Here is an 18,533-nt window from a genome sequence, read left to right on the forward strand (position 1 = left end):
CTTATGGGCCAAGGTTGCACCTCATTAATATCAGGTTAACACCAGGGTTTTATTAGGTTTAGTAATCGGCCGGGCACGATAAAAAAAGTGGCCCACATTTGCATATTGCCTTTCCACAAACCACTGCTTCTGTGAAATGTTATTTAAAAAAAATGGCGGGTGTAGGGGGGTTAAAAAACGCACAGATTAGTTTGCACTGGTGAAACACACCTGAAAACAAGTGAGGCCACATTTGCTCAGGCCCCCTGCCCTCGCTCACTATGCATGCATTAATGTGCAGGGCCAGCAAGAGAAAGGGAGTGACACCTTTGATGTTGATAAAAGGGAGGTAATGGACGATCATCTACCTCCAGAAACGCCACTCAGGCACGCACTGGGCCTTTGGCGGCATCGAACACCGCAGAAACCGCCCACATCGACCCCCCAGGCTGCTCTAAAAAGCAGCCCAGAGCAGATATGCGGTTACCAGCCCCTCGGACATTGCCTGAGTGCCCACGTTACCAATCCAACACTGGTTAACACCTAAATACAGCAATCAGCAAAATAAAGGTCGCCTTTCTCTGCGTGACAAAAACCTGCCACTGCGCAGCAATACATATGGTAGCCTCTTAGCAAGAAACAAACATTTATTTGTTAAAATCTACAAATTATACAGAAAATGACGGATTATGTGGCAAGTATAATAATGAAAACAAAAAACATGGCAGCTGCAGAATCGCATAAATCCAGTAGCCCTGAGCCTGAAGGGACACAGCATTCTAAGGGCCTCCTTACGAGTGGCCCTGAACATCATCATCGGAGGGCACACGAAGGTTGGGAGCCCTTAGAGGGCATACCACTCTAGGTCATTCCAACTGACCAGGTGACTCAGGCCCAAAATAACCGGGTCTGAAAATATTGGATCCAATAATCACTGACCCAAACATACTGAACATGTGCGCGGTACTGGGAGGGCTGCAGGCAGCAGCAGAGCTGAGCGCGCCTCCGCTTGCCTTCTTTCTGCAATGTGGGGGGGGGGGGGGGGGGGGGGGCGAGATACAAATGCTCTTCCCTACTCCTCAGACCTAGTCTGCACCCCCATCGTGTCACGGGCCTCCAAAAAGTCCCCACAGTAGGCCAAATACCCCCTCCCTCCGAAAGGTTGAAAACCATGCATATTTGGACACGGTGTCACTGAGTGTTTGTGATATTCAAACTTTCGAAGACAATACATCATAATCTCTAGTTGTAGCTTTGATGTCACCAGCCGGAGTAGGAGCCTCAGGCGCTACTGTATTCTCGCACCTAAGCATGGCAGACTTGTACCGAGGCCTCTAGGGGTGTAAAGTTGCTGCACTGCATTGTGTGAATGGGAAGAGCTGAAAAGCGCCATTTCTACTAAGATATGGCATTCTACTGCTCCCTCCTAGCGCTGGCGCTCTGGTGGCTGCCTAGCGCCAACTTCAACTAGGGTGCAAGGGTTACAGCTTTATAAGATACCTTCCTGCACAAAAACAATCCAAAGAGGCATAGTTCTCTTTATATGCGTGATGCAGAATGCATTGGGTTACATTTCTTTACAAAGCCACGCAAGACCACGCAAATCAGGCCTTGTCTGCCATTGTAAATATTAAATAAGGCTGTGCATTGTCCTGCATCATCTTGCGCAATGCAAGGGTGATGCAAACGGCTAGATATAATCTGGGCCGAAGTGTCTCCTGTGCTTGCAGTGGAGACAGGTACTGTCAGGTACTGCACAAATGCAAATCTCAGTTTTGAAAAGCAGACTACCAGCACTTCTCATCACAGCTACAATACTTTTCATGGGAGAGTACCAGCTCTTCTCACTAGCAAATAGGTACTCTGAAACAGTGAGCATCTGCACTTCTACATTCCCATTTCAAGCACTGCAAGGTTTAGATCATGACCCCCTCCTCCCTTTTGCAGGCCCTCTACGCAGTGTCCGGGAAGGTTTTCAATTACTAGTCAAGTCTGAAAATTCCTAGATAAAACGACACACAAGATGGGGTTATTTGCTCCAGCGTTCCCACCTTATTATGTTCTATGAAACAGAAAACTCGTCTAAGAGTACAAGTTGAGGTACCACCACATGAGCTAGCACAGAAACACAACACCACCACCACAGAGCACTACATGAGCGCACGGCACAAGCAGGTACATGGTTACCTCTTCGGTTTTTGGCAGCTAGTATTGCCAGCAGCAAATCAGCAGATGGATGAATGGATGAAGAGATGAATGAAAGAAAGTTGTGTAAGCAGACAGACACCAGGGAAGGAAAGGTGCAAGCCATGAATGAAGAGAAGAGATAAACAAAGACAATGCAGACAAACTTTGGACATGGCAAGGCGATGTAATGGAAATATAAGGCGTAAACTGGGTTCAAGGCCTTACTGCACCCTAAATCATGTGCATGAAACAGGAAGTATGAAGGGTGGAGGTGGTGCCCCAAACCGACCAGAAACTGGGTTCACGTTACCTCAGCCCAGGGAAGCAGGAGATTTATAGAATTCACTATCAATATTCAGACCTATAGATTCCACTACCCAGCCACTCCACTGAATTAACAAGAAGTGTGTTTTTCAAAAGGATGCATGTACAGATGGATGTGGTAGGAGTCGCATGACTCATTCACTCGCCAGCTTCTGTATGGTCATTGCTTATCTTATGCTACATTTACACACTTTTCTTTCCTTAATTCTCTTCCCTCCCGACCTGTTTCAATCTTACTTTCACCCGTGGTCCCCTCTCTTCCTACATTCCCAGCATTATTATGTTGATCTTCCCCTCAGTTTTGTTCTTTCCTTTGTTCCTAGATCCAAACTAATTTCCAAGCAGGTGGATGATCAAAATCTCTAAATTTAAAAAATAGAGCTCACAAAATACTAATGGGCAGTCACAACAGGGAAAGGTTGACGTGAGTGGGAAATAATTCACTCTCGATGAGAATGGTACATCAAAGCCACAACCGCTAAATTTGGTAGGAGTTTTATTAAGGCTGGCACTGTCCTGTACTGTACCTATTGCAGCTTTTAAACATTTATTGAAAAGTTATAAGTAACTTGGATAACTTTTTACCAGACAATCCTAATAATTTCTACAGTAATAGAACGCATTACATTAGTAATATTTAACATCCTTTCCCAATACATTCTAGAACTTTTTAAATAGTTACACATTTTTGTTAAAACAACAATAATTTTGGTACATTTGAAGAACGAAGCCCCACCCAAAAAAACACTTTGTGCGTCTCTCTTCATATAAGCACTACCCGTTTGCAGGGGGCATTTTTTCCAAGAAAAATATACGTTTTAATTTTGCAAATTAAAATAGGGACAATGACCCTTTTTTGTTGGAGTCGTTTCTAGGTTTCTCCCTCTGAACCCCCTCCTCCTCGTTCCCTGCAGGCTATTTCTTCCCTCTCTACTGTTCTGCAGTTCTCTCTCTTCTCATTTGGTACCACCACCCCCTTAGCATGCATTCCTCTTCCCTACCCTTTAGTTCTCCCACTCTCTCCTTTCAGGCTCTCCCAACTTAAAATGCAGCTTTTCTCCCAGTCTTTGCATTATTGGTGTCTTCTTTCCCAGCTTCCTTTTCCCTGTTACTTGTTTAACACATTCACAGTGACACTCTGATATATTTCCTTTCTGCTTACTTACCTATTTTGTCACCTCCTAAATTTGCACCACACTTCTTTTCTGCATTTAAGAGACATGGGACACTTTGGTATTACAGAAGGGGCCACGGTTTATCTCGGAAACCCTTTCTCTTTCTACCCTTTGTTTTCCTTGCTTCTCTTGCTCCTCTCCCTGTAGCTCTACAAGCTCGTTTTCTGCATTAGCTCCTCTGTGGTCTGCTGTCTATTATCGCAAATTAACAACCATATGACAAATATGAGTGTCTCTTACATTCCTATCCAGGGGGTTGTTGGACTTTTGACAATTTGTAAAAGTGTAATATATTATACTTTTTATGGTATATTGAATGTATTTTGGAACATTCTTAATTGTATGTTTTTGTCAAATGAATGCAGGATTTTTATTAAATATTTGTATAAGTGCCTTGATATCCTGAGTTGGTGTGTTACCTTGATGAGCTGTTGGTGACTGTATATGACTGGTGCGGATATCTGTTAATGTATGTATGCTTTGAAGTGTCTCGAAAGGGAGAATTGATTTTTGACTTTTGAGTTTCTTAGTGTTAAGCCGAGAAATATGCAGAACATTTTCTTTTGGATTGTTAATTGGTTAGACCTGTTTCACTAATTTGCACTAAATTGATGAACCACTTTATGAATCCTTCTCAGGGTCGTCATTTCAAATTTTGTGCAGATTGGTTAAGTGGGATCAAAGTTATTTGTGGCGATCTAAATTTAACAATTTCATTTTTTAAGTCTCATCAATTTTTTCACTCTCATCTACTGCAAAAATTTCTGACCGGTATTACACAAAACTTGGCCCGTACATATAGCTTGACTCAGAATAAGACATTTTTTCAGTTTTTGTAAACCTGTTCAGTGGTTTTTGAGATATTTCCATTACCGAAGTGTGCCAGGTGAACTTTAAAAGTTTTTTCGTGTATTTTTAAGGCAGGTTTCAAGATCAGTTCTGGAAGCACGATTCTAAAAAACAAACTCTGAATTGGAAAACAAATCCAATTGGCTGAGGCAGCAGTTTTTCTCTTTGTGCATGCAGTTCCCAGAATGTCTGAGAACCACCTCAATGTGATTAGCTGTCACTAACTGAAAACTATGCTCCTGTCCACAATAGTTCTCAAATCCTTGTCCTGGAAAAGCATCAAAGGGGAAAGCGGTCAAGAGTGGATCCTCTCAACATCAACCGGTTCTAGGGGGCACCACTGAAGGGTAGCATAGGGAATTTAGTGGAAAGCAAAACATTTTATTTGCACTTGAGGTTCAAGAACCAAAAGAAACACTCTGGTAAGTCTCTCTGTCCAGCCTTTTACCTATGAAGAAAGAACTATTCCTCATTCTACCCATTATACATCAGTTACACAACTCTGCATCAGGCGGATGGAAGAAGAATCCTGCAGTCATGTATTATTGGATAATGAACGTTTGCCTTGTTCCAGGCAATGCTCCTCACTCAAGAGAACAAGGTATATATTAATAACCTCCAATATTCTTGTGATAATGTCTGAGTTCACATGAATGCCCTTTCAAATCCCATTCAAAGACAACAAAACAATGGCCAGGAAGTAATCTTTTGTGATTCCTTTCTACATCTTATAACACCATTAGCTTCCCTTTCAGCTAACAAGACATTCCTGGATCCCAAGAGGAGACAAGAGCAGACATAAACCAACTAGCATAATGAATATGGGTGACTCTTGCACTGATCTCACTTCCATATCACAATAGGGATACGCGAATTTCACTCAGGCCGCTTACCGCGCTGTCCATGTAGGCTTCTGTCCAGATGATGTCGTGGTCATGGTTGATCACCATGGGACGGCTCAGCACATGGAGGTACTCCATCACATTGCCCTGGACGTCAGCCAGAGTGGAGATCTGGGTGTAGTATCCTTGAAGCAGAGAGAAGAAAGTTTTGATTCTTATGTTGATTTATTTCCCGACACACACATGTATTATTTTATGTTGAGGTGAGTAAATCCGGCACAGTATGGTACCTAAATATTGTGGTCGGGTTATCATCTCACGCAAATATTTTGTCCTAATTATAATCTATGAAATGATCCCCCTTCTTTTGTAATAGAAAATCTACACCCAAGGGGATGATATTTTTGTCAACGGTATTTAGGACACAATATTTATGTCACACAACATTTTAGACTATGATATTCTGACATACAACCATAGGTATGACTGAAAAGAACTGTCAGGTTGGTCGTTCAGTAAGTTCTAGGAAACCATGCCACCGCCAGACATACCGCATCTTCAGAAATAAAAACACTGGTGTACCTTCTTAGTTGAACAATTGTGAATATTCAAACTATGCTACATCAGAATATAGGGAAATCATCAGCTTTAAAAATCAGCGTGTGGAACGGATGAGTTAATATTGCACTTTACATATCCTGAAGTTCTGGTGCTGGCAAGCACACAGCTTGATTGAGCAAATATGGTCATTTTAAATAGGGGCGATGGTGCCTGTGAAGCTCCCCACTGAGCCCTATTTGTTTGTACAAATGCACTGAAGTGAGCCGAAGCATGTATTTCTCCACAGTTTGTTTTTAAACTATTTTTTCAGAGTTTTATATAGCACAAACTAGACCCCAAGATATCAGGTATCAGAGCGCTTTACATGAGCACCAGTTTCATTACAGATGGACACATTCATTTTTGTTAGGCACGGGGAGATTAGGGGCCCGATGTAGGTCGCCAATTACTGGTCGTAATTTACCATGTAATACTATTACATGGTAAATAACGAATTCCAGTGTACATGCACATGCATGTCTGTGTGCCACATGGCACACAAGGCAAAACCAGGGATGCAACAGGGTGTCAAAGTGACACCCTGTCACCCTTGCAAAATCGGTAATTTTACCGAATCGGTATTTACCGATTCGGTAATTGACATTGATTCCTATGGGCCTGTAGGCCCATAGGAATCAATGGCAATTACCGAATCGATAAATACCGATTCGGTAATTACTGAATCATACAGATTTGGTAAAAATTACCGAATTTTTACCTACATCTGATTTACGGAATCTAGAATGCCGAATCGGTAAAATTCGGTATTCTAGAGTCGGTAAATCAGATTTACCTACATCTGGGCCTAAGTGATTTGCCCAGAATCACAAGAGGTTGAGCGTCGCTGGCGAGACTCGAACCCGGTTCCCCAGCTTCGAGGTCGACCGCTCTGGATGTTTAACGTCAATGTCGAGACTCGAACCCGGTTCCCCAGCTTCGAGGTCGACCGCTCTGGATGCTGAACGTCAATGTCGAGACTCAAGCCCGGTTCCCCAGCTTCGTGGTCCACCGCTCTAGGCGTAAGGCTACAAATTGTAGCAACAACTTTAGAATTTTATAAATTCATACCATGAATGAGGATGTAATCATGCTGGACTGTGCCTCTTAGCCCTTGCTAATGTCAGCAATAATCAAATGTCATCACCTGAAGAGCTTCAGGGGCACTGGACATACCTTCCAGAAGCTGCTCTGTTTTTGGTCACCTCTGGAGTGGACTTGAGATGGACTCCAATATTGGGATCCTGAGATGAGGGATTCCAAAGATGTACATCAGAGGTTTTATGTGCACACATGCCTATGACAACACCGGTGCTATCATGACGTCTTGTAGTCTTCTTGGTGCTTGTGACTCTGACACCAACGATCGTGGACAGTTTCTGAGATTCTGAATCCTGAGTGAAGGAAGAAATGATGCTCAATGCATCCCAGCAGCTGGATTGCTGAGAGGATGCCTTCTAGTTTGTCCGCGAGCAAATAGGTTCCATCGGTTGTGCTGCTGCCTTTGTGATGGTGCATAGGTCCGTCAATCGTCTCGCTAGAGATGGATATCTTCAACGTTATGCTCTTAATCACTATGTTCCCCTTCTAGGACTAGCCGAAAACTGAGATTTTTTGTAAGGATCAAGATAGAATAGAACTACACGTCCTACTTGCTCCTGATGTCGGATGCAATTGCTTGTTTATGCTGCAGATTCATAATCCTCTTGGGTTAAGTGTGAAGTTCCAGTGAATCTTTCAATGTTACAATAGTATCTAACGCCAGACAGAGATGAGAATGCAATGATCCTACTCCTGCTATTTAGCTTAACTTGTGTTAACCCTTTCCTGCCGCACAGTACGCGGAGCCAGGTGGTTCCTGACCCTCCGTTTCCAATGCATCGCTCCTGCGAAGATAGGGGGGACCGTGTAACGAGAATCAGTGCAGTACATGGGTATCCAATCAATGCGACATACAAATTTGCAGCTGATCTGTATGTACTATGTTTTCTTTTAACCAACTGATCACTATGTGCACAACTTGCCTTTGTTATGATGTAACACTATGTTTCAAGATTGTATAAAAGCTTAATACAAAAAAAAAGTCCAGACAGAGATCCTCAAATGTATCCAGTAACCATCATTCACCACGCAAATCATACAGATGTCCAAATTATTTTTTTCCCATTGTGGCAGGAATTACTAAATATGTCCCCCGATAGGCTAACCCCTCTCTGGACTGAGCCTTGATAGTTGGAGCTGCTGCTGGTGCTTGGCTTTCCCTCTTGGACTACTTAGTCTGGAGACTGAGGCAGATCTGGTGGTCCAAGGTCCTGGATCGGAACTGGGGTTTTGCTGCCAAAACTGGGGTTAGTGCAATGGTTGATTCACTTCTCCTCGGAAAGCTCAAGAGTTTTTTCTCAGTCCCTTATTATGAAGATCTGAATAACTTGAACGCTGAAAACTGCATTTGGTTTTAGCGGCATCAATGCGCCAGATCTAAATTCTGTGTTTGTTTATTTAGGCTGTTTCTCCTACTAGCGCTAATACTTTCGTGGCATCCTTCGAGATGCCGTATAGCAGCTGAATCTGTTGCTCTTCGACTGTGAGAATGTCTGAGAAAGCGTCTCCAAGGTCTCTCAGTCCACCAGGATCAATTAAGAATCCTATTCCTCATAAGCACAGGCTCTAATAGCTAGGAAGGATCCAGCATACCAATGCACCCCAAGGCACCTTCATGCCTTTCCACCGCAGGTGACCACTTCCACAGGCCTGGTAGTTTTAGCAGCAAGAGTTACAAGGACTCTATCATATCCCCATAATGCATATACATGCGGCATAAGTGAATAAAGTATGGCTTGGCAGTCATACCAGGATCTGGTCAATCTCACATTAAAGTCTTCCTGACTCAATCCAGCAGAATGAACTTAGAGGAGGCCAGTGACTGACATCTACTTGACATCTGCTTGAGGATGAGTCCCTGAAGAAGGCCCATTAGTCTTTCTGGCTTACCCAGGTCCTCTCTCACAAGTCATGCAATGCTTAACACCCCTATGGAGAATAAGTAAGAGAGTCAATTTAAGCTGGGGAAGAAGTATCTGTCTGGGAGGGTGTCATGAAAAGTGCAGCAAAGTGTAACATCTGTGTCGGGAGATCGCCTGAGGTGGCAAGCATGAGGAGGGAGAAAAGTGCGCTTACTGTGACGCTCAACACCGCTTTGCAGCACTCGGCATGAAGTGCATGGCTAGGCGTGCTGGTGTGTTTGCGCTCACCAAGAGGGTCGCTCCACGACGAGCACTGAGCGGGAACAGCAACCACAAAACTGCACAGTTCAGCACTCAACAAAAGAGATCAAATGTATTCTTCTTCTTCTGCCTCATCAACGCCATGTGTGAAAACGAAGGGGGGGCAGGTAAGCTTTATGAAATGCCCTTTCCAAGATGGTGGTCTTTTCAGGGACTACTGTTTGAGCTGGCCAATCCCAGATACAGTTGCATCCTTTTCCTGTAATGTCTGTTTCTGTTTGTGCCATGCATGAAAGAGACATTACCAAGTGAAGGGTACATTTCAACGCATTTTTATTCCCTTATTTAATATCAAGGTCATCCCCTTCTGCATTATTCTTCATCTTCAATCAAGAAGTACAACATTTCCAAGACTTTTTTTTGCCCTTGTGGCTTTTTGGGCCCAATTGGGACCCTTTAAAGAAGACACTAAACACTGTTTACTTGTTCTAATAAGTGAAGGGCGGCACCATGGTTTCTTGAAGAGACAGACCATCACTGCATCTTTTTCTATATACAAAGTAGTTGGAACCTTACCTTTGTCATTCCTCTTTCTAATGCTATCAAAGTAGGGAAGAGTAATGGTTGTGTTTGACCTCTGTGCAATTAAAAGACATGAACATAATAGTACTAGATACCAGTGAATTTCTATCAAAAAAGAAAAACTCCAGAATTCAGTGGAAACAGCTTGTGGAAAACCAACTTCACAGTAGATTTTAGGTACCTTCTCTAGTATAGTCAAAGTGAGAAATAAACATTCCCAGAGAAACAAACATTACAATGGAACAGTAAATCGCTTGAATCTCAATCTAGGTGGCAGAAACTTCCATGGCGGATCTTGCACAATTGCTGGGGAAGGAGAGGTCCTAGACTTCTCAAAGGCAAAAGAAGGAAAACATTTCAGCCATCTGTTTAGAGTCTCTAATATATGGTACAAAAGTGTATCCATGACCTGTAAGTTAAATGTTACTAATGGCCTGCACCGCCTATTGTACCACCACTAAAGTGACAATGCAAAGCATGTCTCCAGGTTTGTCCCTGCAGCCTGGGTGTACAGTTTTAAAACTGTCATTCGACCTTGCAAAATAAACATTTTTTCCAGGCCTAAACCTTCCTTTTTAATATTTACCAGTCACGCCTAAGGTAGGCCCTACATGCCTATCAGGCTGGGTGCATGGTATTTAAAAAGTAAGACAACTACTTATGTTTTACAAGTCCTGGCAGTGAAATGCTCCAAAGTAATTTTTCACTGTAGCACGGCTGGCTCTCCCTTAGGAAAAAACGAGCTACATTATAAAGTCTTATAATGCTCAACTTCAGTTTGGGAGTAGATAGAAAATGTTTCAAGGGCTCATTTCAATAGTAATTAAAATCCAACTTAGTGGTCAAGCTGGATTTTATATTACTGTTTTGAAAATGACAATCTTAGAAAGTTAACATTTCCCTGCCTAAGCCAGATGTGCCTTTCGCCATTGCTCAGTGTCACCTGGCTGTTGATGGCTTCTCTGTCATGAGCTGTGTATTGTTAACAGATATTAGAAAAAAGGGCTTGGGTGTGGTGGGATGAGATGTTTTATCTCCCTGAGCAGGATGCACAGGGGGCTGTGGCTACCCCCTTTCTGAGCTTCAAAGTATGCCTACCCAGTCACTGGCAGATGTAGCTCACACCTAGGCCTGCCTCCCATTTTGTCTTCACAGCCAGCTTGTCTCCAAACCTGGTGGAAGGGGGAAGAAATGACAGAACTGCTTAGAGTGACCACAAGGGAGTGCTTGCCTATTATAGCCAAACCTCTTGGTGGGCACAGAGAGCTCTGTAAAGGTGAAACAATGTTCTGTCATGTTGGTTTTAGATAGAAATGGGCACTGCTGGATCGTTTTTAATAAAACAGGAAGTGCTGCAAAAGTGTGTTTTGTCACCCTCGGAATATTTATCCTATTGGTTATGGAATGGCAGAGAATTTAGCCACCTATGGACTGGCATTGGGCATAAATGTGGCCCACCCAGTATCTTCTTCAGAATGCCTCTGTTCCAGTGGAGGACAGAAGAAGGGCTGTGCTTTCTGTTGTGATCAGTGAGGAGAACTCCTAGGGCTGGACATGCTCATACTTGTACCGAGGACTGAGAAGTGGGCACCAAGGGTCAGTTGACTGGCCACCAGTTGAGCTATAGGGAAACAAAAGCTACATAAAGCACAGTTTCCTGAGGATTCCAGCTAACCAGTTTCAACAGGACCTGCCCTACACCCTGCTGGTGGCTTCTGGTAGAGCTAGTCCTGACCCCAAGTGCTATTCCTGAGGTTCTCCAACTCTTTACTAGTGTTGAAGTGTACTTCTCGCGCCTAAACTAAAAAAGCTGGGACTTACAAACCTTTTACCAACTTTTTCTCAGAAGAAACAGTGGGAGACTGAGACCTCCGTCGAGCCAAAGCCACCAACGTCAAATCGCCGGTTGGAACCAGTAGCTGCCTTGCCCCACTTAAGAAAATCTGCCTACCAGAAAAGCTTCCAAGTCAAACATAGGAGGTTCACCCAGAACAATCATTTATCACAAAGAAGGGAAGGGGGGTCCGAGGAGAGTTTAAGGCCCACAAGGGTTAGCTTCCGCATGTATCACAATTAAGAACCCCACGGGTCTAAAAAACAAAAGCTACTACAAAAGCAGAGACCTAGCCGCAGAGGGGTATCCATTTAAATGGACAGAATCACTCACCCACCAGAGTTGGCATGCTTCATCATAGGGAAGTGAAAAAAGTGAAGATAAAACTAGTTACACAGTACGCGGATTTATTCAGGATCAAATCTTTAGTGCTGCTGGTCAATATGTATAAATTCACTGGTTGTTCCCGTTGATGTTAGTGAAAAAGGCCCACCACAACCTGGCATGTGGCTCCGGTAGGTTCACCGTCCTTGTTGAAGGAAGTCTGACAACCCATTTTGGCTACAGCGGGAGGAGGTTTCCTCTGACAAGGACTGTGAGTCTACCTGAGCCATATGCAGGTTGAGGTGGAGCTGCTTCACCAACATGAGCAGGATCCACCAGTAAATCCACCAAACTAAGACAAACTTACAGGATCACTGGATGGGTTTGTATATTTGATATATCTTTTTCCACACCCAAAAATCTTTTTGAATTATACACATTGAGCAGCAGCACTAACAAGTTGATCCTGAAGAAAGCCGCTACACCTCTACGTGAGGATGACTAGACTGAAACATGTCGACCATATTTTGACACTAACTGCAGGTATATGTTTTTCCCACTAGTGCCCTGTTTTTAATCCTGGCCCAGGAACACACAAATAAAGGGATATTGTGTACCATAGAGCTGGTTTTGTCTTCACTTTTTTCATTTGCGCCCCACCTTGCGCTTTTCACTGTGGTATTTAGCATACCTTCCTCCATGCAAAAACATCCCTGAGCTTCTCCCTCTCAGAGAAGGGGTTGTAGCTCGTGCCATGACTAGGCATCACAGCATGAGGAGAATCCCAATGATGAAGCATGTCACCTCTGGTGGGTGAGGGATTTCATATTTTTAAGGGATACTGCTCTCTGGCTAGGTCTCTACTTTGACAGTAGCTTTCTCACTGAGAACAATGCCAAGCCAAAACCGATCAATGTCAGGGCCTTCCTAGTCATGAACTCCGGACTTTAACCTCTCAGAGTTTTCTCACCTTGGTTGATGACTGCACTGAGACCCCACTCTTCAGCAACCTGCTGTCATTGAGACCCACTTCGTATGCAGCCTGCAGCTTGCCTTGCTGAGGACTCATCGATAACAACCTTCTCTTTTTGAAAATTTCCAAGTCTAAAGGTAACATTTTGGCCAGGATTTGCCTGTGCTTCCTATCCGACCCCGTTCCATCATGATCTGCCTTAACTTTTGATTTTAGCACCACTAGGTGCCAGCAATTGGTGCTTTGCGCTTTTTGGTGCTAAAATTTAATTCAAACTTTAAAAATTCATATCTCTGGTTTCCTTTACTGGATTTTTATTGTTTTGTGTCTTTTTAACTATTTTGAGACTTCTGAAGAATTTACACATTTTGTTAAGTTAAGCTTGCCTACTCTATGCCACAGCTACCAGGAGTTGAACCCAGGTTTCAATTAATGAAACCTTTATTTGACCTAACATGAATAGGGAGATTATTACCTGAGGAGGATTATCATCTACCCTAAATAATAATTCACTTTCTCACAATTAGCCTATTTTTCTCATTATGTATCCTGACCACTTTGCAAAAACATTTTGAACATAGATGTTCCACCTCATGTGTTTATGGAGAAGGGAAAAGTGATGGAAGAAGAACATCCGGCTTAGTATGTGAGGATTAAAGAACTTGTGGAATACAGGAAGAGTGTGGCTGAAGATGCTACCCTTCAGCAAAGAACTAGAGCTGTGAGGGACAACCAATTATTACATCTAGTTCTCCTACCCTTTACATGAGATAATTCCTTCTACATCACTTACTACAGCTGATAGAGATTTCAGTTAGAGTTGGAAAAGATGAAACTTACATTGACTTTGGTTAGACCTGATACTCTTGAAGTAATGTTTCCCTAAAACTTTTGATTTTACCTCCTGGGTTTTGCTGATTCTCTTGTAGTGACCTTAGGGCTTTGGACACTTTCCCTCTGTAAATATAGTGTGATAGTGTGTGCACCTTTGCTACATACATTAGGAAGAGGAGTTGGCCTAACGCCTGGGTCGACCTCGAATTTGGGGAACTGGGTTTGAGTCTCAGCAATGACGCTGAACATCCTGTGATTCTGGGCAAATAATCTCCCCGGGTCTAACAAAAATGAATGTGTCCTCATGTAATGCAACTGGTTCTATGTAAAGCGCTCTGATAATTTCGGGTCAAGTTTGCGCTATATAAAACTCTCAACAGAAAAAAAGTGGTGCGCACCTGATGTTATAAAACATGTGTCCAGCCTGCCATTGCAGGCCAGTCCACGCACTTGCACCAGTGATGTGCTTAGCCATGTGTTCAGCCTACCAATGCAGGCTGGTGTGAGATGGTGTTTTGAAACCTGTATCCTGCCTGCCATTTCAGGTGTGTGTCTGCCCAAATATACTTCGGCTCAGGCTGGCCTTTTTAAATCACTAGCTACCCTGATGTGGGCAGAAACAACACCTTCAACTTGAACTGCTGGCCCTCACACTCTCCGCCAGTGTCTTTCCAGATCTGGTGATTCCCTATTTCTGAAAATGTCATTTACTGATATAACTCCGCCCTGAAACATGAGCCAGAAACCGCCAACGTATGCGTATACGTATGCATATTGAACCTCTGTGTACTTCTAACACAAATGCACAGTATACATCTAGACCTGTGCTGCACATGCGTATTGTATAGGGTCTCCCCCTCTGATGCGCATGCACAGTGCTGAGATCCGACTTGCGCATGTGCACTTCCTGCAGGGAAGAACTCGCGATCTGAACGCAACCTCTAACTCGAGCCACCTTTGGGCACCTGGTCAGACAGTCAGCAGGGATCTCTCGATCTCGGGAACCACCAGCCAAAAATAACTCTATCTACACACCAATGCTTTCTAACTACGGACCCATGCTCATGCCCTGATCCCCCTGAGCTCTCTGCCTGCAGGGTGTTTAAAGCCCTCCTCCCCCCACAGGCCTCAGTGGGGAAGCACTTTGCTCTTCTGCCTCTGCCTCTCTCTGCCTCTTTCCTTTTGTACCCTATGTCCTTCTGTCACTTTTCACTTTTTTACTTCTCACTCTTCTCACTCTTTCGTTAGTTTTCCTTTGTTTTCTCCCGCCGCTGCCCTTGCAGCCCATCCAGTGTGTCCTTCCAGCTCCTGCCTCCCAGATGACCTGCCCTCCCCTGATCTCTACTTAATAGCAGCTGCACCACTGCGCCCCAAAGGCAACCCATCTGCGCCCGCCCGTGACCAAACTGCGCCCAGCGCCAGCGACCCTGGTCTTCAGACCCGCCACCGCTGCAACTCTAGCACCCTACACGATCTCAATCCTGGATGCAATGAAAACTGCCAGTACTCAACGCCGAACAACACACATGGTCCTCTCTCCTGTCTACACTGCCACTGCACCTTCACCCACCTCCGTACCCCAGCAGTATCTCGTGCAACTGTAAACACGCTGAAGTCAACCCCCTCCTGAAGAAAGCATCCGCGGACCAGATGGACCTCAAGAACCTCAGGCCCATCTACCTGCATCCCTCTGCAGCCAAGGGCATCGAAAAGGCCGTCAACACCCAACCTGCAAACTTCAACGAAGCTAACAACGTCCTGGACATCCCCCAATCCGGATTCCGAAGCAATCACTGCACCAAGATCACCCTACTTGCCACCACTGACCTGGAAGAAACAGCAGCCCTCCTCCACCTGGACCTTTTGGCTGCATTCAACACTGTTTCCCACTGCACCCTAGCCACCAGACTCCACGATGCGGGTATCCGCGGCAAGGCCGTCGACTTGATCCACTCCTTCCTCACCAGCAGAACTCAGCGGGTCAGGCTCCCTCCCTACCTCATGGAGCCAAAAGAGACCATCTGTGGAGTGACCCAGGGCTCCTCCCTCAGCCCCACCCTCTTCAATGTTTACATGGCCCCCCTCACAACCATCATCAGGAACAAAGGGATCAACACCGTCTCATATGCCGATGACACCCAGCTACTCCTCTACCTCATCAACGAACCCAACATCAGATACAACTTCCAGGAAGGGATGAAAGCCGTCGCAACCTGAAAAAAGAATAGCTGCCTGAAACTCAACTCAGAAAAGACAGACGTCCTCATCCTTGGCTCCACCCCCTCTGCATGGAACAACTTCTGGTGGTCCTCCATCCTCACAAATCCCCATCGCAAAGGACCACGCATGAAACCTCGGCATCATACTAGACACATTGCTCACAATGAATCGCCAGTCTCCTCAACCTGCTTCAACACCCTCTACATGCTTTGAAAGACCTTCAGATGGATCACAACCGAACACAGGAAAACAATAAGGCACACAGTCATCAGCAGCAGACTGGACTATGTCAACCCTCTCCGCGCCGAATCAACAATAAACTCCTTTGCAAACTCCAGACTATCCAGAACCCCGCACCCAGATGGATCCTTGGCATCCCCCATCGCAGTCACCTCCACGATCTCCACTGGCTTCCAGTCGAAAGAAGAAAGACCTTCAAACTCCTTACCTACACATGCAAGGCACTTCGCAACACCGGACCTTTATACCTGAACAGCAGCCTCTCCTTCCACGCACCCAAAAGATACCTCTAATCAGCCCAGCTCTTACTGGTCACCGTCCCAGGTATCAGCAAGACTGGAATGGGAGGAAAGTCCTCCTCCTACCTTGCAGTCATATCCTGGAATACCCTCCCTCTCCAGCTCTGGCAATCTCCCACATTGCCCCAGTTCAGGAAGGACCTCAAGACCTAGCTTTAAGGGTGACCCCAGCACTCACCCTCCCCCCCAGCTCCTTGAGACCCTAACAGGTGAGTAGTTGTGCTTTACGAACCCTGATTGATTGATTGCGAGGAACTTTCTCTATCACTAGAGCACCCGGTGGGTACATCTTAAAGCGTGAAGTGAGTGGTGGGTGAAAGGCTGAGCAGGTACATATGTGTGCTCCCTTCCCAGTTAGTGAGGAATACCGATGTGTGTTTTCACTACCCATGAGGGTTGCTCTTCCCAAAGGCTAACATGGAAAAACGGTTGAAATTACTACAAGCTGCAATAGCGGATTGCAGGGGAGAAGCCTCATCATATTTTCTATTACTGGATTCACAATGACAAACCCTTTACTGCGGCAAAGGTGGTTTTGTTATTACTAGCTTAGATGTGCCACTCCTAGAAAGTGGGCATTTCTCCACTTTAAAACTCTTTGTGTGCCTTTTAGCTGGACTCCAGTCCACACTGGAGGCTGGGGAAGCACATCGGGCATGCAACTAGAACTACAGACCTCCGCCATTTGTGAGCCTGGCTGGATAGATTGGAGGGAGAGGTTTTGACACTGGGCCTCCAGAGCCAGATCGTGGCCCCACTGAAGAACATAAAGATCTGCATTCCACGACCTCATGGCACACAGGTTAGGGGAGACACCTGTGGCTCAACGGGAGATCCTTTGAACCACCCCAACTTCAAAGGCACACTACAGTATAACTACTGGTGCCATACTTCAGCAGAGGAGAGATGCACTTGTGGGCACATGGGACTGGAAAACCTGGAACTGCAGGGTGCACGCTGCAGAGAAATCTGTTGTGCACAAGGAAGATTACTGCTATTGCAAGGGACCGCACACCCTTCCTGAATAGTGGCTGGCCTTGGCTGACTACCTGCTGCTGTATAGCATCCTGGAGTGTGATCTCCGAGAGCTTGCTGGGTTGCCCCCTGTTCTTTTGAAAGTCTCAGGGACATCAAACATTTCCTACGAGGGACCCACACCATCTACTTGTGACACCTGGAGTGCGGTGCCCTCTTAAGTGCTCACATTGTCTGCTGGATCCCAAGTGGCAGTGCGGCTTGAGCGTGAAACTATGAATTGTGCCTGGAGACCAGATTGCCTGGTGTGGAGCCCCAGAAATCATGCCCGCATCTAAAGCGTGTGGCCTCTGCATCATGGGGACCTCGACACGCATAAGTGTATTGTTGACGGTGAGCTGATTCCCCAGTTGCGGGATCCAGCATTGCCCGCTTTGTTGATCGTGGCACATCTCTCTGGGGCATCACGCCGAATGCATGCTCATTGTGTGCGGTGTCCGATTGACAGGTTGCAGCCCTCGGAGGTTGGGCTATAACCGTAGTAGTGCCTTATTTTACCTCATTAGGCATTGCTGGACTCGCGCCTGTGTGTGTTCACCGGAATTGCCTGGCGCAACCAGTATCAACGTACAGCAGGCATTGTGCCTCATTTCCAGCGAGGACTTAACAACTCTTCGTTGTGTGTGACCGGAATAGTCTGGTGCAATCCATATCAAAGCCCACTGGACTTTGTGCCTCATTTCCAGGGAGGTGCAGAATTTGCATCTCAGAGTCGTCATTTTAAAATGTCAATTATATAAAATTTTTGCCAAATCATGTTGCATAGAACATCTTCTATGCAGCTATTATTATTACTCAATTGAAACTGGTTCTTCTTTAGCAACCTCTGAAGGATTAAAGCCTCCATCGATATTGGTGGTATAAAAACATGCGACCTGCAAATCTCACAGAACTCAGCAACCTAACTCGTTTGTTATCGTGTCACGCTTACTGCACTGATCAGGCACCCAGGTTGCTGCTAATGGCGAGAAACATGCACACATTTCAATAAATGCAAGCAAGGGCCCTGCTGAAC

General features: G+C 45.1%; 1 protein-coding gene across 1 annotated transcript in view; it reads right to left on the reverse strand.

Moving 5' to 3' along the window:
- LOC147733967 (voltage-dependent calcium channel subunit alpha-2/delta-4-like) overlaps positions 1 to 18,533 on the reverse strand; it is a 961,982-nt gene that overhangs the window by 569,566 nt on the left and 373,883 nt on the right. The window contains exon 13 of the mRNA XM_086952873.1: positions 5,408 to 5,541. Within this exon, the coding sequence (XP_086808999.1) occupies positions 5,408 to 5,541 (134 nt within the window). The remainder of the gene's footprint in view (positions 1 to 5,407; positions 5,542 to 18,533) is intronic.

This window comes from Lissotriton vulgaris, chromosome 1_2 (assembly GCF_964263255.1).
Source record: "Lissotriton vulgaris chromosome 1_2, aLisVul1.2, whole genome shotgun sequence".
NCBI classification, from domain to species: domain Eukaryota; kingdom Metazoa; phylum Chordata; class Amphibia; order Caudata; family Salamandridae; genus Lissotriton; species Lissotriton vulgaris.